The 22,845-nt window shown below is 42.4% G+C and overlaps 2 protein-coding genes across 3 annotated transcripts; one reads left to right on the top strand and one right to left on the bottom strand.

The window, feature by feature from the left end:
- Positions 1 to 14,332: 14,332 nt before the first annotated feature.
- LOC133907081 (glycerol-3-phosphate acyltransferase RAM2-like) lies at positions 14,333 to 18,519 on the top strand. Its single transcript, XM_062349090.1, has 2 exons — positions 14,333 to 15,132; positions 17,454 to 18,519. The coding sequence occupies exons 1-2, from the start codon at positions 14,488 to 14,490 to the stop codon at positions 18,357 to 18,359; spliced, it is 1,551 nt and encodes a 516-aa protein (XP_062205074.1). The 5' UTR covers positions 14,333 to 14,487; the 3' UTR covers positions 18,360 to 18,519.
- Positions 18,520 to 18,807: 288 nt separating this feature from the next.
- Positions 18,808 to 22,315, bottom strand: LOC133907082 (probable prolyl 4-hydroxylase 6). 2 transcript variants are annotated; one of them, XM_062349092.1, is made up of 7 exons: positions 21,940 to 22,313; positions 21,778 to 21,835; positions 21,570 to 21,674; positions 19,935 to 19,992; positions 19,657 to 19,832; positions 19,527 to 19,587; positions 18,808 to 19,329 (listed from the first exon to the last, which is right to left on the bottom strand). In XM_062349092.1, the coding sequence occupies exons 1-7, from the start codon at positions 22,206 to 22,208 to the stop codon at positions 19,019 to 19,021; spliced, it is 1,038 nt and encodes a 345-aa protein (XP_062205076.1). In that variant the 5' UTR covers positions 22,209 to 22,313; the 3' UTR covers positions 18,808 to 19,018. The 2 variants fall into 2 exon arrangements, with proteins under 2 accessions (XP_062205076.1, XP_062205075.1); XM_062349091.1 differs by having other exon boundaries at positions 19,527 to 19,832; positions 21,940 to 22,315.
- Positions 22,316 to 22,845: the final 530 nt, after the last annotated feature.

Here is a 22,845-nt window from a genome sequence, read left to right as displayed (position 1 = left end):
GAGCGGCAGTTTTCAGTAGAGTCGCTTCGCTGATTCATCATTAACTCCATCTTACAGGCCATGTCGTTCATGTAAGACATAGCATTTAATGTATAATTTTGATTACTATTTTCTATTAGAATATATTTTTAAAATTAATTTAATTTGTGATATTATGAAAATATTTTTCAAGACAATTCTACACATATAATTTTAAGGTATTTTGAAACTATTGTTACTCAAAGTTTTAAAAATTTGTAACCAGAGGAATTACTATAAATATATATATATGCTCGGCACTGTTCGTATGAACTGGAGATACCATGGGACGGTGCCAAGAGTCCATTCTTGATAACAATGAGTAATTAATTTAGCACCATTAAGGTCGACACCGCTCACTAATTAGGCCACAGGAGAATGATCACTACATCCCTCATGATGCTACTGTTACCGACTTGCAATTATCAGGAGGAGACGATCGACGTTCGAAACGCGGCAATTTTCACGGGAATATGATAGGATCATATGAATTTGGCGAGAAATAATAGACTATCCCCCTGGGGGCACGAAAAAATTATTAATTTCTATATCTCAAACACGGGCCTAGATCGTATTATCTAAAATTCCGTTAACGACGTGACGGATCCATCACACAAAGTAATATATAGTATAATTGGGAACTAACACATGGACCAAACCGTACTCACAATGTTCTCATCTCCTCTCTACCCTTCTTTCCCCCTCTCTTGAAGTTAATTTCTTGCCCCCATTAAACAACAATAAACCTCATTTTAATCAATTAGGTGGCCTTGTTTAATCAACTAACTATTAGCCCATACTTGCAAGAACAAGATCATGGAATCAATGCCAAGCTAGCACCAAACGAAGGTTAAGATCCTACCAACCTCCAATACAATACACAGGCTCATATAACACACACAACTAGTATAACCAACAATGCCACATCAACATGGTCCAACCGCTAATTGACCAGCAAAGCATATGAGACAAACCATGGCTATAGCCGTCGAGCCCCATGCCCCCGTTAATTGCTTGACAAGGACAAGTGCAACGACAACTTAATGATATATAGTTATACTATTTCACGCGTTGTGTCTTAAATACGTATTTAATAACGGCTAATCTAATATCATCGAATCAATCCACAATCAGAAAATCCTTTTTACAAAACCAGAAATCACATGTTATAAAACAGAAAAACTGAAAACAGTAAAATCCTTAATACAAAATAGAAAATCACACATTATAAAATAGAAAAACTGGCGATCACAGTATCTCTATTACAAAACAGGAAAACACTCATTCTGAAACCAAAAAATCGCCGAATGAAAAATCCTTATATGTTTATACTACTTTCTGATATGTATATATTATTTTCTAAAATATATATATTTTTATAAGTGGTTTTTTTCTTCTAAGATGTATATACTAATTTTTAAGATGTACATACTTCAGCGGCTCTCGTCCAAAGCAATGAACAATGGGAATAAGATCGACAAAGGTTAATTTACAGACCTACCGTTTCAAACAAAGGAAATGGGGGTTTATGGAGAGAAGCTCAATAAATTCTAGGTTCTTCATTAGAGCCGCATGCGCCCATCATCTCCGATGATCCGGTCATTGTGTATTATGGCTGTTGTAGTTGTAGCTACAACAGCCATAAATACAGTAACTTTCTGAAGGGGGTGCCATATTGGTGATGGTGATGGCTTCAAATTCTGCAGAGAAGATATATACAGTAACTTTCTGAAGCCTCAAATATTACCAGATCATTTTTGAAGCTACTGTCGAGCAAAATTCTGTATGGGCCAGTCTAGAGCTACTCCCTCTATTTATAAATGTAGGTCATTTTAGTCTCCTCAACTATTCTCTAAATATAAGTCATTTTCGAACTTCTAAGCATTTTTTTCTCTTTTGTTCTCGTCTTGCCCTTGTTTAATAAATAATACCACTCTCACAAATGAATAAGTTATCTTTTCTAATGCAGAATAAATGAAGAGCAACAAGATCATTTGATCTATTTTTTTAATACATATGCACAAATCTAAAACGATCTATATTTACAATCGGATGGAGTATTTCCTACCGACATCGAGTGAATTCGACACAGCCATGAAGGAGAAATTAAGGTATGCACACAAGAAACTTCTTACAAGTGCTCTACCAACTAATACATAGAGGACCATACCCTGCTCGACCCACGCAGGACGGAGTCATCGGTGAAAAGATAGAAAAATATATGTCGTAACTCGATTTGTCTGGAAACTGGAAAGATGTTTAATTTGGTCGGATATGGTTCTTTTTCATCAAACAGTTTGTAAGTAATTCAAGCAATGCAGCCGCAGCAGGATGTATGTTAGGAGTATAACACTACTGGTGGCTGATCATATAATCCAAGGGTGCGATGGATATGGCGCGTGCTGCCATGAAAAGCTGGAGGTACCAAAGATGTTTATAGAGAAATCTAGGGGATGTTTTGTAGCTTTTTCTCGCTCAACTGTAGCCCATTATTTATAGAGAAATCTAGGGGATGTTTTGCACACGAAACCCATGTACCGTTGATGAAGCTTACACGTAAACGGCAGCCCATTTATTATGCATGTGGTTCTTCACCATCTTTTAAAACGGATTAATTGTGCTGTTTGGGTTAATTACACCCATTCAGTGACTTGTCGTGCCACATCATCGTGCCGACCGATTCGGCACCTAGGTATTACAATACTCCTACCATGTGTTCTACGTGGATCCACGTACGACGATATATGTACTAAAATAAAATCTCGAGCTTGATAGGAATTAGCTAGGTCTAAGGTCTGAAACTCAGGTCGAAGAAGCTCCTTGAATAAGTACAAGTTAACTGAGCGATAGACATATATCGTTACTGCTTGCGCATCAATTGATACGTGACACCAAATCCAAATACATACATACATACATATATGCATATCAATTGATGTGTATATATACACATACATGTGCTATTTTACACTTGGAGTGTCGAATAACTATTCTGCACACCGGCTCAGCCCAGCTCAAGCTAGCCACAAGCCCGCCCGACCAGCCGTGCTGACCACCTAGCCCATGCGCGTCCTGCACACACGTGCTACCTACCCGTGTGCGCCACGTGGCTACCCACTCGCTCACCTGCTGGTGCCTCGCCATGCATCCCCATATGCACCCAGCTCGCTCAACCGCTGCACAGTAGTTATCATTCATTAATTCTTCAATAATTTTTTTTATGATTCAGATGCTTTAATATTCATCAGCAGTTTTATTCAGTAATTATGTCTGTATATGTTCGGTAGGTTCAGTAATGTTAGTAATTATCAGTAGTTGCTAGTAGTATCAGGAGTGTCAGCAATTTTTATTTAGTAGTTTAAGTTATAGTAAATTGTTCAGTAGGTTTGTGTCAGTAGTTACCAGTAGTATCAGTAACTTATTTAGTAATATCAGTAGTTGTCAGTAGTTTTTTAATAATTCAAATCATAGTAGGTGATATTAAGTAGCATTCAGTATTAAAAATTTGGTAGCATTTAGTAGAATTCAATAGTATTAACTATTTAGTACTCACTAATTAACATTCAGTATTTAGCACTCACTAATTAAACTTTAGTATCAGTAACATTCAGTAGCATTCAATATCATTCAGTACAATTCAATAGCATTCAGTAGCATTTCCGTAGCCTGGGGGGTCAGTCATCGTGAGCACAATACAACAATTCAGTTTCATTCAGTACTATTTAGTAGCAATTTAGTTGTATGCAGTGTTTCATCTCAAGATCTAACTCAGAAAGGAAGGATCAAGCAAAGCTAGCCAACACAACAATTTGGTGGTCATACGTAAAAACCGTCTGATCCGATCTGCTCTGAGGAGAAAGAGGAAGTAGCAGGAGGGATGGGATCACGTAGAATTAGTGAATGGCGGTAACGAAGCCGATGAAGTCGGTACACATACCGCATAGCACGGTAGGCGAGGGAGCACGCTATGCAGACACGTGACGACAGCGGGAGGGGGGCACCACGGGGGAGGCATTCTGGGCGACTAGAGGGGTGACAGAGCGGGGTGTTGCAGGGGGTTGAGCAAGGCGCCCCAGGGGAGGTTGATATATAGAGGGGACCGAGTGTAGAATAGTTATTTTACACACCTTGGGTGTAGAATAACGTCATCGTACACATATATATACATACACACATTATATATATATATATATATATATATATATATATTATGTGTCTAGTCTAGGCGCATCGTAGTTCACCTTTGTGCTTACCACTAGTTACGATCCCAAAAACAGTATAGTTACGATCCATAAGATATGTCAGTTACTATAAATATATATGGTCATAACTCGGTACCTTCTTTAGTCATAATTATGTACTTTTATCCTGTGATCATAACTTGTTCATCTCGGCGCACATCCCTAATTACGATCCTAAAAACAGTATAGTTGTGATCCACAAGATATGTAAGTTACTACAAATATATGTGGTCATAATTTGGTATCTAATTTAGTAGTAATTATATATTTTTTGTCATGTGATCGTAACTCAACTATATATGCTATCGTAACTGACTATTTTCTTAGTCGTAATTTGGGGTGGCGCAAAGGTGATTGCAATTGCACCTAGACATAGAATAGACTCACCGTATGTGTATATACGGTGAGTCTATTCTGCGTCTAGGTGCACTATAGTTTACTGTTGCGCCACCCTCTAGTTACAACTTAATCAACTGTCAGTTACAATCCGCTATGTAGAGCAGTTGCAACCGCACGTCTGCAAGTACATAATTACAATATGAGAAGCTAACGAGTTACATTTTAGATTGTACTACGATTGCAATCGTGTTCCTTAGGTTTTACATCATTAGGCAAAGGAATTCGTTATGAGTTACGTTCATCTATAACGCAATTGCAACTCAAATTTTTTTATTTATATCTGGTTGTAGCTCCTCGTCTTGCGAATTGTAACTCTACAATTTTAGATTGTAACTAGAGGTGACACAACAGTAACTAGAGTTGAGCCTAGGCATATAATATATATACAATATATATATATATATTCATAATTATATATTTATGTACTATTTTGTCATGTAATTGAACTTATTCATCTCTACGCACACCCCCAGTTAGGATCCCAAAAGCAGTATAGTTACGATCCACAAGATAGATTAGTTACAACTAGTTACAAATTGTACAATACAATGTCTCTAGTTGTAGAATACTCACTCTTATACTGGCACACAGTTCATGTCATTGATTCTAGTGATTAAGAATTATCACAAAGCACCATAGTTACCGCTACCAAGACAACAACCTAGCTTGCATAGCTAATTTACCAAGTACGTAGTGAAACAAACAAATCATACAAAATAATCATACATACTAGCAGCATTAGCGTAGCTGCCAGCTTCATAGGGTGCAGCCGCAGAAGAGGAAGAAGCAACACATCACGAAGACGAGTGTGATGGACTCGACGGCGATGATGACACCCTAGAGCGCGGCATCCAAGAGGAGCAGGACATCCGGGACGATCTTGGGCCACCGTGGCACCACAACCCCTAACTGCTCAGGACATGGCCATTGCTGCCACCACCAGTGGAGGTAGGACACGCACGGAGAGGGGAGCAGGGCGGCGAAGCTGGGCAGGCCGAGGTCCAGCGGCCACTGGAGCATGGACACCAGGCTGGGTAGTGGTGCAACGCAAGTCTATTCTACGCCTAGGCACAGAATAGACTTGCACTGCACCACTACGACCAATCGAGCTAGTATCTTCCTGTGCACATCCCAGCTGAGTTTTTCGTGAGTTAACAAATCAAGAGAGCCAATCCGTTGATGTCATGTACACATCTAAACCCATCCACCAAAGCATGCATGTGGAGTTTCTTTGTTGATTCGAATCGTTAAAATGAAATATCTCTAGAACTACATATCTGATTTTTGATCCGTTTAAAGCATATTGTTGAAAAAAAATACGCTTAACAAAATGAGATCTATGAAGGCTATATTTTAATGAATTTTTAGGATCATTATACAGTTGCAATATAGTAGACATCCAGCTTCGCTTTGTGCTATACTCCAGTTACAACTTGGGTTGTAATTATGATTTAGAGAAAGTCAAGTTACAACATGCTGAACAATATAGTTATAATATGGTAGACACTCTAGTTATGACAATATAGTTACAACATATTAGACACTCTAGTTACAATAATGCAATTATCGAGTGAGTACTAGTTACAACACGGTAGACACTCTAGTTACAGCATGGTAAATACTCTAGTTGCAACATGGAAGTCGAGTGTGGACTAGTTACAATATGATATACATTCTAGTTACAACATGCTGAATAATATAGTTATAACATGCTGAATAATATAGTCGCAACATTGTCGAGTGAGTATTAGTTATAACATAATAGACACTCTAGTTATAACATGGTGAACACTCTAGTTACAACATGTATTGTCGAGTGTGGACTAGCTACAATATGGTATACACTCTAGTTACAACATGCTGAATAATACAATTATAACATTGTCGATTGCAATATGGTCGCAATTAGTTACAATCGGTCAATTTGGATAGGTAAGTTGCAATCTCATTACACATATAGTTGTAACTGCTCTATGCCTATAGTTGCAATGGGTAGTTATAATCACTATATAGTTGTAATCATTTCAAAGTTTATTGAGTGTGTACCAGTTACAACACGGTAGACACTCTAGTTACGATATGGTAAACACTCTAATTGTAACATGGTAGTCGAGTGTGGACTAGTTACAATATGGTAGATATTCTAGTTACATCATTGCCTATTGCAATATGATCGCAACATTGTCAAGCAAGTATTAGTTACAACATGGTAGACACTCTAGTTATAACATGGTGAACACTCTAGTTACAATATGGTAGACAACATAGTTACAACATGTATTGTTGAAGGGATCGGTGATGTCCTAAGAGGGGAGGGTGAATTAGGACACTTAGAACTATCCCAGCTCCAAAAACAACACAAGATAAACTTATATCAAATTCTATCAAGATGTGCTTTAGGTTTATCTAGTGTGTCTACTCTTCCGACCAAAATACTTGCAACATATCTAAGAAGATAAATTGCAAGAAGGTAAATACAGAAACGTAAATAAGGTAGAGAGAGAAAACTCAACACAAGGATTCTTCCCATGGTATCGATGGCATGAATGTCACCCCTAATCCACAATGGAGCTCTACTAAGGATATGCTCCCGGCGGCACCCGATCACGGCTATTGAGCCACCAAGTCACAAAGACAAGGTCTAAACTCGGATGAGCCACCAAGCCACCAAGGCAAGGTCTCACCACAAGCCACTCTTCCGGTTCATTACCGTTGTGATCACTTCGGAGCTTGAGCCATCAAGGCAAGGGTCTCTGCGTCACCGTATATGTGTCTTATCGCCGCTTCACACCAAGTCAGAGAGTTAACAAGCTTGTCGGCGAGTCACCAAGAGGTATAAGCTTGGATCACTCCTTGATTCAATCTCTAGGCAGCAATCACCTAGCAACACACTCTCTAGACCTGTAAGCATTAATCACTCTCTAATTATGTGCTTAATCACCTGGAATGATCACTTTAAGCACTTTTGTGGATTGAATGTCTTCTCATGTGCACATGAACTTCTCTAGACTCCAGCTACCTCAAATGACTGAGTGGAGGGGTATTTATAGCCTCGACCCTGCGCACTACCCGTTAACCCAACTGCTCAGAAAAGTTGTTAACACTGGATGATCTGATGAGAATAATAGTACTAACACCGGATCATCCAGTGAGTACACTCTCACAAACTAGCCGTTGGAAACCCCACTCAAGCCTCTGTGAACACCAGACACTCTGGTATATACTTCATCTCCATTACCGGACTATCCGGTGAGTTCTGAGCCTTTCCTTCTTCTCTGTGTAAATTGCTCCAATTAAAGCATCCGGTGCACATCACTTCATCACCGGACTACCCGGTGAGTTGACTTCAGCCAACCGAGCCAATACAACCATCTCTAAAAATAATACACTGGTGTACACAGCATCCATCACCAAACCATCCGGTGCCCTGAACTTCGTTCTTCAACACTTTGCACCCTGTGTAAATTAGTCCGGTGTTAAGCCTCCGGTGTGTATAACACATACACGGACCTTCCGGTGTGTTGAAATCATTCTGTCTATTTGCACTGTTCATTATCCGGTGTGTGTAACGCATTGATCACCAGACCATTCGGTGCTTTGATCTTCAACTTCAATGACTGCAACCTTCTCTAGACAAAATAATCTGGTGTGTATCTTCTCTGATCACCGGACCTTTCGGTGAGGTCTTCATGCCTCTCTCCCCTTTGTCAAATTTACTCCGGTGAGTTCAACATCTAGAGTACCGGACCATTCGGTGAAACAAATCTTCTTGTGACTTCTCCAATTCAGTCCAACTTTGTCCCGACTGCGGTGACTTTTTTATGTATTGCATCCATAAGACCTACTAACATATATTCTTGACAAACATATTAGTCCCAATGACTATGTTATCATTAATCACCAAAATCATAATTATTATCTAATAAGGTTATTTTCGCTACAATCTCCCTTTTTTGGTGATTGATGACAACACAGTCAAGGAAGTGGCAAATAATAAATGATACCAAATGTAAAGATCATAAGCGAGCACAAAGTATTACCACATTGCTTGGATGCATGTTCTTACCACTTAGTTCCCTTTATTCTGGCTCTCCCTTTCTCCATTGCCACTATCTTCCTTTAACGGCCTATGCAAGAGCTTCTCTTTTATCAATCTAGACGCCTAACTATTTTCTTCTCCCCCTTTGTCGACTTTAGTGTTCCTAGACATCTTGTTAGTTGCTACAATCTCTTCTATATTGTTCATCTTGCAAACTTGCATTTTACTTTGGTCATTAAAATTCTTCCCATTTGTCAATAATCTCCTAAAAAAGGCTATAAACATATGTTGAATTCAAGAAAAAAAAATTAGAGCACATGGGAGAGAGCTTCACAAATCATGATCCAATAAGAGGATACCAATTATATAGGTATCACTACAAATGAATAATATTAATTGTAGGCTATGAAAGCATATGGATCATAATTTATGAAATTCACATAATATAGTCTAAACTCCATCTATATGTGTGCATAAATATGATAAGAAAGAAACATATGCACAAATCGACAATATGTCAATATAGGAAGTTTAAAATATATGATGCATGGAGGTATCTTAAATGAATAAAGATTTAACAATGATACCAATTGAAGCATTTAAGTATTGCATACCTCCGAGGACATGTTGATTGCTCCATGAGACTACACGAGATACAACTTGGAACATATGTTAGTCTCAAAATCACAACCTATAGAATATACTCCCCTAAATGTGTGTATACAAGTGTTGAATACTTGTGAGATATATATGCACTTGTTATTGATAACAATGGGGAATTATCCTATAGATTGGATCATGACACATAAACAATACAAAATTATAAAACTAGAGCCATTTAAAGAACCTACAACTAATAAACCATATGGGTTGCTTATTGGTTCGAGAGAAAACACAAGTAACCTATCATATGAAAGACTTATACTAGTTATTGCAATAAATTGAAATAGGTATATGCAATCCAAGACAATGCAAATGATCTAGACGCAAAACAAAACGCATGAACAAGAATCTAGCTACACTTAACTCTTTTACCTTTGGATGTAGATTTGGGTATGTGATGATCATGATGTTTATCAATGCGTCCATCTTGTATACTTGGTTTTTTTTTCTTGAATCTTCACTTCATTTTATAAGTCAAACCTCTAAATTCCTGAGCCAACTTATACTTCAAGTCTTCTTTGGAATCCAAACCGATTGGACCCCTTTATGTTGGTGATGACTTCCTTAGACACCCAAATAGGTTGGTTCCACTCCCAATCCTTTTTTCCAACTATTTGCACAACCACTTTATCATTGTTCTTCTTCTTGAGCTTGAAGTGGTTGCTTTTTATCTTGTTTTTGTAGTTAAGTTTGGTGTAGAGGTTGAAGGTCTTATTTCAGAGCTCCGTCATCTTCTTCTTCTCCTTAGTCTATTTCTTCACTTATTTGCATTAGAAGTACTTATGGCCTTCTTGATACTATTTGAAGTATGTAATGGTAGACCCCTCCGCAAGCTTCTTTATCATGAAAGCATAATTATCTTTGAGGAGTTGGATATGTCATTTATCCTTTAAACTTGCCAAGTCTTTCTTGAGCTTCTCCACTTCTTGCTTAAGCTCATCATTCTCTTGTGTAATGAGGTTGTTAGATGATTCTACAACAACATTCTCAACATAAATCTCATTGCAAAATGGTGAGCTACATAAAGCAATTAAATCATCACAAGAAGTAGAAGTATCTATCTTAGAATTAAAATTAAATAGAGAGGTAGATTGCTTCAAAGGGACCTTAGTTTTAGACTCAATGCACTCAAATTTGGCCTTAAGCTTATCATGCTCCTTGTTTAGGAAATTAAATTTGCTCAATAATTTTATAATTAGAAACAAATATAGCATGAATTCCATTAAGTGCATTGAATTTTTTAAGTTCTTTTTATTATTTCTTAAGAGCACTTTGTTGCTCACTGATCAAATGAAGTAGTTCATCATAAGAGGGAGAATCCTTATCGGATTCATCATCACTTATATTGCTATTCATACCTTTAGTTGTAAGATACTTGTGTGATGACTTACGCAATGATGACTTTGAGGAAGAGCTTCTCTTTGAGGAATGGATAGTTATGCTCTCATCATTTGAGCTTGAATCTTCATCATCACTCACTCATCTTCCTATGCTAACAAGTGCATTGGCTCTTCCCTTTGGCTCCATCTTTTTAATCTTGTTCTTCTTCTCCTTCTTGATATGATCAATTGTTTTGACCAAGTCCTTTATGGAGATTGGGTGATCAATCTTGGTATTGATCTTCTTGATGTTCTTCTCCACTTATGAGATGAGCTTGGCGACTTCAGGATCCATCTTTTCATCGCTTGAGGTGCTTTGCTCATCTTCTTCATAGCTCTCTTCATCTTTATCTCCATCATTTTTACTTGAGCTTGACTCTTACTCTTATCTCATCATCCTCACCTTCATGTATTGGCATTGAGCTTGCTGGTTGTGAGAGTAAAGTTCTTGGTATCGGATAAGGAAGAAGCTTTTACCTCTATGTTTATTGTCATCTCATGAGCGATGATCTTACCGAGCACTTGACTTGAAGTCATTTTCTTGATGTCATTGTTGTCGTCGATGATGGAGATTATCAGTTTGTACTTCGGAAGAAGAGCTTGAAGTAATTTTCTCACCACTTGATCATCTTTAATTGGCGTCAAATATAACCCATTGATCTCATTAACAAGAATGTTCAAACGAGAATTCATATTATTAGCACTTTTATGGGGTAGTTGCTTGATGCTATTGAACTTAGTAACAAGCACATGATATTTCTCATTGCGCACATCATTTGTGCCTTCATGTATTTCAATAAGACTAATCCAAATATCATGTGTATTAGTGAGAAAATAAACACTATTAAATGCATCAACACATATAGATGATAAAATGATACTCTTGGCTAATGCATCTAATTGCCTCTCCTTGTTGGTGATGCGATATCTCATTCCATCCTCGGTGACTCTCTAAACATCCAACCCTCAAGATTATAAATAACAAGTCATTAGAATTTTCCACTGGGAGAATTTTGTGCCATCGAAAAGTGGAGCACTATTAGAATCCATCCTAACCCCGAACGTCACAACTCACTAGGCAGCAAAGCCTAACCAATCACAATAAGACTAAAGCTCAAATGTCACTTTAATTAATAAAACCTTCTAAAAGGTGTGAAGCTCTAACACAAATTTTAGAGCTAGATGTGAGTCCTAACTCTGATGCCAATTGAAGGGATTGGTGATGTCCTAAGAGGAGGGTGAATTAGGACACTTAAAACTATTTTGGCTCTGAAAATAACACAAGATAAATCTATATCAAATTCTATCCAGATATGCTCTAGGTTTATCTAGTATGTCTACTCTACCGATCAAAGTGCTTGCAACCTATCTAAGAAGGTAAATTGCAAGAATGTAAATATGAAAACGTAAATAAGGTAGAGAGAGCAATCTCAGGACAATGATTTTTCTTGTAGTATCGATGGCATGAATGCCACCCCTAATCCACGTTGGAGCTCCACCAAGGAAATACTCCCGGTCAGCACGTGGTCACAGCTATTGAGCCACCAAGTCACAAAGATAATGTCTAAACCCAGATGAGCCATAAAGCCACCAAGCCAATGCCTCACCACAAGCCTCTCTTCCGGTTCTTTGCTACCATGATCACTTTGGAGCTTGAGCCACCAAAACAAAGGTCTCTTTGTCACCATACACATGTCTTTCCGCCGCTCCACACCAAGTCGGAGAGTCAACAAGTTTGCCGACGAGTCACCAAGACTCCAAGGTGTTGACATACCAAGAAGTATAAGCTTGGATCACTCTTTGATCCAATCTCTAGGCAGCAATCACCTAGCAACACACTCTTTAGGCCTATAAACACTAATCACTCTCTAATGGTATGCTTAATCGCCTTGAATGATCACTTTAAATACTTTAGTAGCTTGGATGTTTTCTCAGGTGTACATGAATTTCTTTGGAATCCAGCTACCTCAAATGACTGAGTGGAGGGGTATTTATAGCCTCAACCCTACGCACTAGCTGTTAACCTAACGACTCAAAAAAGTTGTTAACACTGGATGATCCGGTGAGAACAATAATACTAACACCGGATCATCCAGTGAGTACACTCTCACAAACTAGCTATTGGAACCCTCTCTCAAGCCTATGTGAACACTAGACACTCCGGTGTATACTTCATCTTTATCACTGAACTATCCGGTGAGTTATCCTGAGCCATCCAAGTTTTTCCTTCTTCTGTGTAAATTTCTCCGGTGAAAGCATCCGGTGCACATCACTTCATCAAAGGACTATCCGGTGAGTTGACTTCAGCCAACCGAGCCAATGCGACCCTCTCTGAAAATAACACTCCAGTGTACATAGCATCCATCACCGAACCATCTGGTACTATGAACTTCGTTCTTCAACACTTGACACCTTGTGTAAATTAGTCTGGTGTTAAGCCTCCGGTGTATACAACACATACACCAGACATTCCGGTGTGTTGAATTTCTTCATTTGCATTGTTCATTATTCGGTGTGTGCAACACATTGATCACCGGATCATCTAGTGCCTTGATCTTTAACTTCAATGGTTGTAACCTTCTCTGGATAAAATACTCCAGTGTGTATCTTCTTTGATCACTGAACCTTTCGGTGAGGTCTTCAGGCCTCCCTCCTATTTTTTAAATATGCTCCGATGAGTTCAGCACCTAGAGCACCAGACTATTCGGTGAGACAAATCTTCCTATGACTTCTCCAATTCAGTCCAACTTTTTCCCAGCTACGGTGACTTCTTCATATATTGTATCTATGAGACCTACTAACATATATTCTTGATAAACATATTAGTCTCATTGAATATATTGTCATTAATCACCAAAAATTATAATCATAGCCTAATATGGTTATTTTCCCTACAATTGTCGAGTGTGGACTAGCTACAATATGATATACACTCTAGTTATAACATGCTAAATAATATAGTTACAACGTTGTCGATTATAATATGATCACAAGTAGTTACAATCAATCAGTCTGGATAGATAAGTTTGAATCTCACTATGCATATAGTTGTAAATGTTTTATGTTTATAGTTGTAACAGGTAGTTACAATCATTATATGATTGTAGTTATTTCAAATTTTATCAAAATATATCCATGATATATCTAATTTTGTTAAGCATACTTTTTTAAGTAAGATGCTTCAAGTGTTTTGTCCATTAGATTTACGGTTTAGAAGAAAAATTATTTTAAAAAAGAATGAGAGAGAGCTGATTGGCCTGCAGGGAGAAAAATGGCAAGCTAGATTGGTGCCAGAAGAAAAATGATTCGTTGTGTTGGCTAGATATATCAATAACTAATGTCGAGCTTAGACACATAGTGTGCGTATATATATATATATATAATGGAGCAAGTTTTGACCAAATTTTACATAATTGACGGAGAAATGCCCCGTCTCTCTTAAAATTGTTTAGACCTCCATCGTTAATCAAGCAGACTCTGGGTGCTTAAGGCTAATCACGATTAGGACTGAGGTTAGCAGCAGCCCCGTGCATCCGTCCTAGTGTTAACGCCCACCCCTACCGCTCCAACAACTAACTGCATTCCACCTCGCCACAAACGCGGGCACGGGCGCGCCACCCCGCCCTCGCGGCCGCGCGCGCAGTATATATACGCCCGCGCTCGCAAGCTCACTCATAGCCAGAGAGCTCGAGCTCGCACACGGGAGCAGGCAGAGTGCGCGGCGAGAGCTCAGGGCAGGGCGAGCGCGATGGACGTGGAGGCGGCGGCGGCCGGGGTGGAGCCGTTCCCGACGGCGGACAAGTGCGACTCGTCGGGCCGCGGGGCGCACGCCGTGGCGGCGGACCTGGACGGCACGCTGCTCCGGTCCCGCAGCGCGTTCCCTTACTACGCGCTGGTGGCGTTCGAGGCCGGCGGCGTCCCGCGGCTGCTGCTGCTCCTGCTCCTGGCGCCCGTTGCCGCCGCACTGCACGTCCTGGTGTCGGAGTCCGCGGCGACGCGCGTGCTGGTGTTCGCGGCCACGGCGTGGGCGCGCGTCTCCGACATCGAGTCCGCGGCGCGCGCCGTGCTGCCGCGGTTCTACGCCGCCGACCTGCACCCGGGGGCGTGGCGGGTGTTCTCGGCGTGCGCCCGCAGGCGCGTGGTGCTCACGGCCACGCCGCGGGTCATGGCCGAGCCGTTCCTCAGGGAGTGCCTCGGCGCCGACGCCATCGCGGGCACCGAGCTCGCCACGTGGCGCGGGCGCGCCACGGGCATGGTGGACGCGCGCCGGGGTGTGCTCGTGGGGCGCCGTAAGGCCGAGGTGCTCCGGGAGATGTTCGCCGGCGAAGGCAACGCGCCCGACGTCGGCCTCGGGGACAGCCGATCCGACTACCCGTTCATGAGCATCTGCAAGGTTAGTACAGTAATTACTGCAGTTATTCTTCGAATTACCCGTAGCACCGTACTGCACCGTAAGCACTTAACCAAAAATTAATGCCATGTTCTATACATGCATCATGGTAATCAATTCCACTGTTACCAACCGCAACATGCATGCAAGCATCATGGTTCATCTCTTATATATTTATACTCCGTCCATAGAAATATTTGGAATGCACGAATGTCGCAAGAATCTTGCAACAAATAGAATATGACCCTGTCTGAAACGCCGAAAATTTTCATCCTTCCTATAGAAAAACCAAACTGTTTCCTAAAGTTTTCGTGAAATTCCTTTGTTCCAAACGGACATTCTTCAGAATTTCCCCTAAGAAACGTGCTCGGCGAACATAGCCATATTTTGTGCGATAATTGTGTACAAGGGTTGTCAAATCAAGTTGCCAAGATTAATTGGCAGTGAAGTGAATGTTGGTGGTACCAAGTTGCATTGCGTCGCGCATGTGTTTGCAGCCAGGGATGGTTTTCGCATGTGCAATAAATTCAAGATAACAATAAATTCAAGATAACACCGTGGCTGGCACAAGGAAAACAAAAAATTACTGTAAAAGAAAATAAAAGAGGGAGTCAAAATTCCTTCAAAATTTCAGATAAAAAAAATATACTAGTCATTTGATCGGCGACCAGCACATGCGAGCCAATTCATTTGTTACCACTTACGTGACCCTCTACGAGCTAGTAGTAAAGAGTTTCGAGGATTTACCACTCCGGTCTGCAGCATAGCTCTATCACAACCAGAACTGGAGTTTTAGAGCTCGTTTGATAGGAAACCGCTATAGAATTTTTTAGAATGTAGTTTAAACTTATACTACACATTGAGGATTTGGATCTCAATCGCCATATCTAGACGAGCTATCAGACTTGCTTAATCAAGTTGTATGTAGGTTAGTTTCTCTAGTTGTATTGCTAATTCCAGCCTCCATTTGCTCCTAGTAGAGCACCCAAGGTTGGTTGGTTGCTCACATCTTGCATATGACCCCAGGCCAGAAAAGGATACTGTAATTCAGCTCCTAGTACAGTCACAACTACCAGTACCCAAAAAAACAAAAAACAAAAACAAAAAAACTACACACAGCACAAATAGTAGAGAATGACTGGTTGGCTCACATCTTTGCCCGGTAAAGAGTGTTTGTTGGTTAAGGACCCGGCACGGCATATATGCTGCCCAACCTACACACATTAATGGATTGGTTGGTAATTTAACTACCGGGCAGGCGCTGATTACATTACACGCCACTTTGGCCGGTAGGCTAGGGCCTTTGGTTTTGTTCGCAAGCTAAGATTGCGATGTTTTATAAATTTGGTTATTCGTCTAACTTGTGGCAAACAAAATTGAACATGTATGGTTTTAGAGAACCATACACTAGTCTAACTTAGTCGTAAGTTAATAGAAGTTTTCGTGAGCTCTCTATAATATATATATATATATATATATATTTGCTATGGATGAGGAGGAGGATGAAGGAAATAGAAGGGGAGAATAAGAGGAATAAGGAGAAATGGTGGCAGCCGAGCCGAGTGGCTCTGGAGGCCGCCGTCGGGGGAGTGATCTGGGTTCGAGCCCCGGCGCTGCCCCTCCGGCACTCATACAGTCCCTGTGCGACTGTAGGCCTCGATTCTGGAAAAAAAAGAATAAGGAGAAGAGAGGGAAGAGGATGAGCCGCCACTAACGCCAGCCTTGCAATGTGTCAAATCTTGCTGGCTTAGCCTATTACCAGCAGCTTTATTACTTCGGGTTACGACTATCCAAATTAGCAATACAGTAGTAGAACCTTTTAGGTGCATCTAACTAACCATATTTACTAGCTGGGGTCAAAAGAGTGATGAAGTGCTGCTACCGCTGTCCCTGCCTGTCCTGGAATTTTACATGCCAGCGAGCTTGTCCCGTGTCTAGACAAATTTCCCTTTGAACTCTAGAGTCCTTTTTTTTCCTTCCCAATTAGGGCCTTCAAATAGTAAGAACGATGCATCTAGGAGTCTAATAACTAGTCGTTACCATTCTGTACTTCGTCCTGTTTGGAATACTGAAATTTCATATAAGTTTCGCAAGAGTTTGGCACGAACAGATAATTGTTTGAAATTCTCGCATGATACATGTTCATCAGATCATACTAAATGTAGGATTGTAGGTGATGCTAGCTGATGGCATTCGAGCTGTACACCTCTTTAATGTACTGGTACTACGAGTAATGTGGTTTTTAATGTTGAGACCATGTCCTCTTGATTGGGCATGGGCATTAACGCGCGTGTGGGGGCTATGCATTGCATGGCATGGCACAGGAGGCCTACATCGTACCGCGGGCGCCGGTGGAGCCCCTGGGCATGGACCAGCTGCCGCGCCCCGTCATCTTCCACGACGGCCGCCTCGTGCGCCGCCCGACGCCGCTCGTCGCGCTGCTCGTCGTGCTCTGGTTCCCCGTCGGCTTCGCGCTCGCCTGCCTCCGCATCGCCGCCGGCGCGCTGCTGCCCATGCCGCTCGTGTACTACGCGTTCTGGGCGCTCGGCGTGCGCGTCCTTGTCCGCGGCGCGCCGCCGCCGCCGCGCGCCGAGCGCGCCTCGGGCCGCCGCGGCGTGCTGTTCACGTGCTCGCACCGGACGCTGCTGGACCCGATCTTCCTCTCCGCCGCGCTCGGCCGGCCCGTGGCGGCGGTGACCTACTCGCTGTCGCGGCTCTCCGAGTTCCTGTCGCCGATCAGGACGGTGCGGCTCACGCGGGACCGCGCCACGGACGCGGCCATGATCAGGGAGCTCCTGGCGGAGGGCGACCTCGTGATCTGCCCCGAGGGGACGACGTGCCGGGAGCCGTTCCTGCTGCGGTTCTCGGCGCTGTTCGCGGAGCTCACGGACGAGGTGGTGCCGGTGGCGATGGAGAACCGGATGAGCATGTTCCACGGCACGACAGCGAGGGGGTGGAAGGGGATGGACCCCTTCTACTTCTTCATGAACCCGAGCCCGGCCTACGTCGTCACGTTCCTCAGCAAGCTCCCGCCGGAGCTCACCTGCGCCGGTGGCAAGACCAGCCACGAGGTGGCCAACTACATCCAGAGGCTCATCGCCGCCACGCTCTCGTACGAGTGCACCAGCCTCACCAGGAAGGACAAGTACCGGGCACTCGCGGGCAACGACGGTGTCGTCGCCGCCAAGCCACCGTCGCCGACCGCCTTGAAGAAAGCTCATGGTTGCTAGAAAACAAATGGATTGTAACGTGTCTTTGCTTGTGAGTAATTCATTGTGATGATGCATGCATGGCAATGGTAAGTAATTTTCTATTTGTTTCGATTGTTTCTCTTGTATGAAAATGTACCAGCTGGGAGTTGAATGCAAGATCACACGAGTTAAACTAAAATGAGGGGACAGGAACTATTCTCGTGCGTGTCAGCAACGTGCATCTCTGCAGCCAACAGCAAAGAACATAATGTAAAGTTATTTCGTTTGGTAGATTGGTTCACACCCATAATTGGTAGATTGGTTCACACCCATAGGCCATAAAATTCTTGAATTTTTCAGTAGGGAAACGAACAGCTCAACAAGTAAATGGACACCAAACATCATTGATATACTCCATAGACCCCTTCTTCCTGTTTCACCAAACGAAGATGGTATCCTTTCCGACAACACAAGTTATCACACAAACTGAAGGAAACACGATTGCTCACTCCGTCGTCATTGATTAGATTGCTCAACTAAAAAGGGTAATCGGCCGCAAGTTTGAACAGAACATAAAGAGTTCAAGCTGTAATTTCCGGGCATATATAGGTGATAAGGTAGCTCTTACTATTATACACCCTGTGAATGGAACAACTATGTAACATGCCATGTCACCTATCAGACAGTGGATTGATAGCTTACTCTGTGCATACTTTGCAACTCTTCCTGCAGAAGCCAGGTGCTTCCTTGGTCCCCACCATGTAGTTAGGGTTCTTGGCGCACTCCCCCACCGCTGCCCACTGGGGACAGAGGACGTTGTCATCCTCGCATCCGTCAGATGAACCCACCTGCTTGAGAGGGAGGTCAAACGACCTCACATGGATCCATTTAGTGGCAGACCACTTCTGGCCTTCGATAACGGGGCAGCTCCCGTGTAAGCTGTCAGGGTCTGTTGTTCCATCAGGGTGGAGACTGAAGAACAGCAGGGCATCACCCTTTACAGGTTTAACTGCAGAGAGCAACCAACAGTTAAACATCCAAGTAAACAGTCATAGTGGAAGGTACAAGCAAGATATGCAAAGTTAAAAAAGCCTGTTGATGAACTAGACTCTAGTAAGATATTATCAAGAAGAGGATCATGGATACTGCATTAGGTAAGAACTGTCAAGATAATAACTTAAGTTCTATCAGATGTATTCACTATACCTGCATATCCATTTCTCGCACACTCAGACGACGTCTCATCCTTGTGTTGTGTTATCTTCCCCTGTGGAATATCTGAGTTATTGCAAGGGAAGTTCTTAAGATAGTAAAACAATAAAGGACAAGAAATTACCTCTGCATTGGGGAAGATGGTCTCTCCACCCTTCTCAACATTAGATAGGTACATGAGCACAGTGGCAATGCGATGGCCCCCAAGGGCTTGATTATTTTTGTCATGGAAGTAGTCATAGTGTGGCTCATACTTCTCACCATTCTGGTAGTGTAATATTTGAATGGATTCACCATTCTCTGAGCAACCCAGAACAATAACAATACAATTATTGACAATTAAAAGGAAGAAAACGAAAACCCAGAAGGGTTTGAATAATTTAATTTAAGCCTATAAGGTACCCGGTGGAAGAAATGTCCAAGCAGATATCCTTTCCTCTATTCTCGTTACTACTTCGTCCTGCCAATTGAATAGCTTAGTTAATATACTGATGTTACATTTTGTAGTCTGTACAGAGGTAACTGTTGCCAGTTGCCAGATAGGGCTTGTATACTGTTTTACTAATCCCACATGTGCCATGGCACCTCAAATGTGAACACATGCTAACAAGAAACATGTCTTATTGGTCAAACTGATCTGAAAGCAAGCAAGTACACCTAAACTTATAATGAAGTCCTTGTTCAAGAAAGGAAGATTGTGTGCCTGCATGCTTGTGCATGTGTCTGATATCTGAACCTGACAGAATAGATCAGGTTCAACTGGCAAGTCCTAACACCTAAATGATCAAGGTAGGAGGATTCAGAATGAATAGAATTTAGACACTGAAGCCCATTCAGGGAACATGATTCAGCAATAGCTCAAAAAAATCTATTCAATAAGATAACAATACATACATATAAAAATTACCAACAAAAGCTGCAAAACATGACAAACCATGGTGCACTGTGCATGTATGCAGGACGTGAGAGAGCACAACTAAAGTCCTACACTAACAGAAGCAGAACTTTAAGGATAATTAAGACAATAAACCAGAACAATATAAAGCTAATGTGCAAAACACATATAAAATGGAAGGACAGAGAAAGGGTGCTTCAGACAAACCACAATAGAACATTACACCATTTCAAACAGTGTACAAGCAAAACATGGCGTTCTTACTCATGTTGTCTAGTGCAGAGAAATTGGCAAACCAAATTGAAAACAGCAAAGATGACATAAATCAAAATTCAATCACCCTGACCCAAATATATAGTAAAGGAACACCCCTAACAGAAACCATTTTCATTAAACAGAAATGCTAAATTTTGAGCAGGATCATTCCAACTGAAGCCATGATTTGGAAGATATATAACAAATATACCTAAGGTCCTCCACCATCCAATTAAATTCAAGTTTTTGTCATACATTTCACAGATCCAACAAAAAAAAAAAAAAAGCAAATGCTCAAATTAACACAGAGAAGTGGGAAGTGAATGAAAAAGAAGGAAATTGCTTGAGGCCAGAAAGGGTACAGCACCTCATTTGAGAAAATCGTGAGAGGTGCATGATGCACTGTTCCAAAAATCTAAAAAGAAAAAAAGAACACCTAGATGCAATGCAGTACAATGCCATGCCATGTTGAGAAGACATGCCAAATTTAAGGTCAAATTCATAGATATAGGCATATAGCACACTAGCGTTATGCGCTAATGCACTATTCAGATGTAGTGTCTGTCCTTTTTTGGTTCTCTACTACCATAACGAACAAGCACATTTAGTGATGTTAGCAAGAGTATAACCAAATCCGCACAGGAAAAATATATTTTCACCAAATATGCACACAAGAGCTATAGTCCCCTACATATAGTTGCATTCTATTACGTAGCAATCTAGCTAATTTCACTTTCAATGTTGAGATCACCATGAATGCAGATGCACAAGTATTCCCTTCCACTATTTCATACACAAGTGCCGAATCCATTTCCAGCTTCTAACTAATCCAACCTCCAAGATGATCGTCAATAGCAAAGACAAATTATCCAGTGTGGGATGCTCGCCTGCTTCTTCTCGAGGAACATGCCGGAGCTGGTGCGCACCTCGCTCTGGACGCTCTTCCCGGACTCGTTGTCCGCCACCATCGACTTCTCCAGCTTGTCCTTGGCCTTAAAAAACCACGCACCGAATCAATCAACCGCACCAAACCATCACAAGCGAATTCACCCAGTATCCAATCAGATCGAGCGGCAGCCGCCCGCACTCACTCACCAGCACGATCAGGTGGTCGCACTCCGCGTCCGAGAGGAACCCCTTGTGCAGGAACGCCCTGCCCAACACGCGGAACCAAACGATCGTCAGGTCAGAGTCGCGTGCGACCCAGAGTTTTGGGGAAGGAGGAGGGGAGAGGGGTGCGGGAGATCAGATCGCCACCTGGGGCGCCAAGAGAGCTGGACCACGCGGGAGGGGTCGAAGGCGCCCGCAGCGGGGCTCGACGCCGCGGAGACCACCCCAGCGGCGAGGCGGAGCGCTAGGACGGCGGCGAGGAGGAGGGGGAGATGGCGGTGGAGAGCCATGGCGCGGCGAGATGGGAGGAGGACGACGGGTGCGGGGTTGGGCACTTGGCTGGGGAAGAAGCCGAGTGAGGACGCGCGAGTGTGACTGACAGAGGGCCCCGGGCACATGTGGAGCCGGATCGTCATTGAGAGTAGAGAGGGAAGAGGGTGGGCCGTGGTGGCTTTGAGGAGTCCGGTCGTTCCGGAAGTCTCCAAACCCACGCGGCTTGCGTGTTGCTGGCTGGAAAAAGGGCACGGATTGGCTCGATGAATACGCCTTCGGAAACGTATTTGTTAGGGGGAGATGGCCGTGGAGAGCTTACTGAATGCGATTACGTACGCACGGTGTCCCACCTGGTGTGGGTTCCGTGCTAGGAAACGTATTTGTTAGGAAAAAGTTTATTTTTTTCCTCAACTATCGTTGCAGGTTAATTTTCGTTCCTCAACTATAATATTAATTTTTTTCATCCCTCCACATTTAAAACAGTCTGAAACTCGTCCCTCGATCTGTTTTAGAGTGGTTTTGCACATGTAGCGCTGCTGGCTTACATCCCGTGTGGCCTGATCATGCTGACTCAGCCTCTCTCACATTGGGGCCTACCTGTCAACCTCTTCTTCTTCTCCCCCCTCTCCGTACAAACGGGGATGGATCTACTGGCGGGAGCCAAAATGAGTGGAGCAGGGAGTCCTCGACGAGTTTGCGCAAGCCAAGGTTGAGCAGCAAGCTGAGCTGGAAGAGCACCCACTTGGTGGTCAGCTTAGGCGCGTCGCTGTGGTCGCGACC

Source organism: Phragmites australis, chromosome 24 (assembly GCF_958298935.1).
Source record: "Phragmites australis chromosome 24, lpPhrAust1.1, whole genome shotgun sequence".
Classification (NCBI taxonomy): Eukaryota; Viridiplantae; Streptophyta; class Magnoliopsida; order Poales; family Poaceae; genus Phragmites; species Phragmites australis.
The sequence above is the reverse complement of the archived record's forward strand: the minus strand, read 5'-3'. Positions and strand labels throughout refer to the sequence as shown.

Bases quoted from the DNA above. Each gene is read 5' to 3' on its own strand.
- LOC133907082 (XM_062349091.1), bottom strand. From the start codon at position 22,208: ATGACGATCCGGCTCCACATGTGCCCGGGGCCCTCTGTCAGTCACACT. The intron at 19,993-21,569 runs GCGAGCATCCCA...TTCAATTGGCAG, and splicing joins TGTTCCTCGAGAAGAAGCAG to GACGAAGTAGTAACGAGAAT. The intron at 19,833-19,934 runs GTACCTTATAGG...TGGGTTGCTCAG, and splicing joins TTGGACATTTCTTCCACCGG to AGAATGGTGAATCCATTCAA.
- LOC133907081 (XM_062349090.1), top strand. From the start codon at position 14,488: ATGGACGTGGAGGCGGCGGCGGCCGGGGTGGAGCCGTTCCCGACGGCG. The intron at 15,133-17,453 runs GTTAGTACAGTA...GGCATGGCACAG, and splicing joins CGTTCATGAGCATCTGCAAG to GAGGCCTACATCGTACCGCG.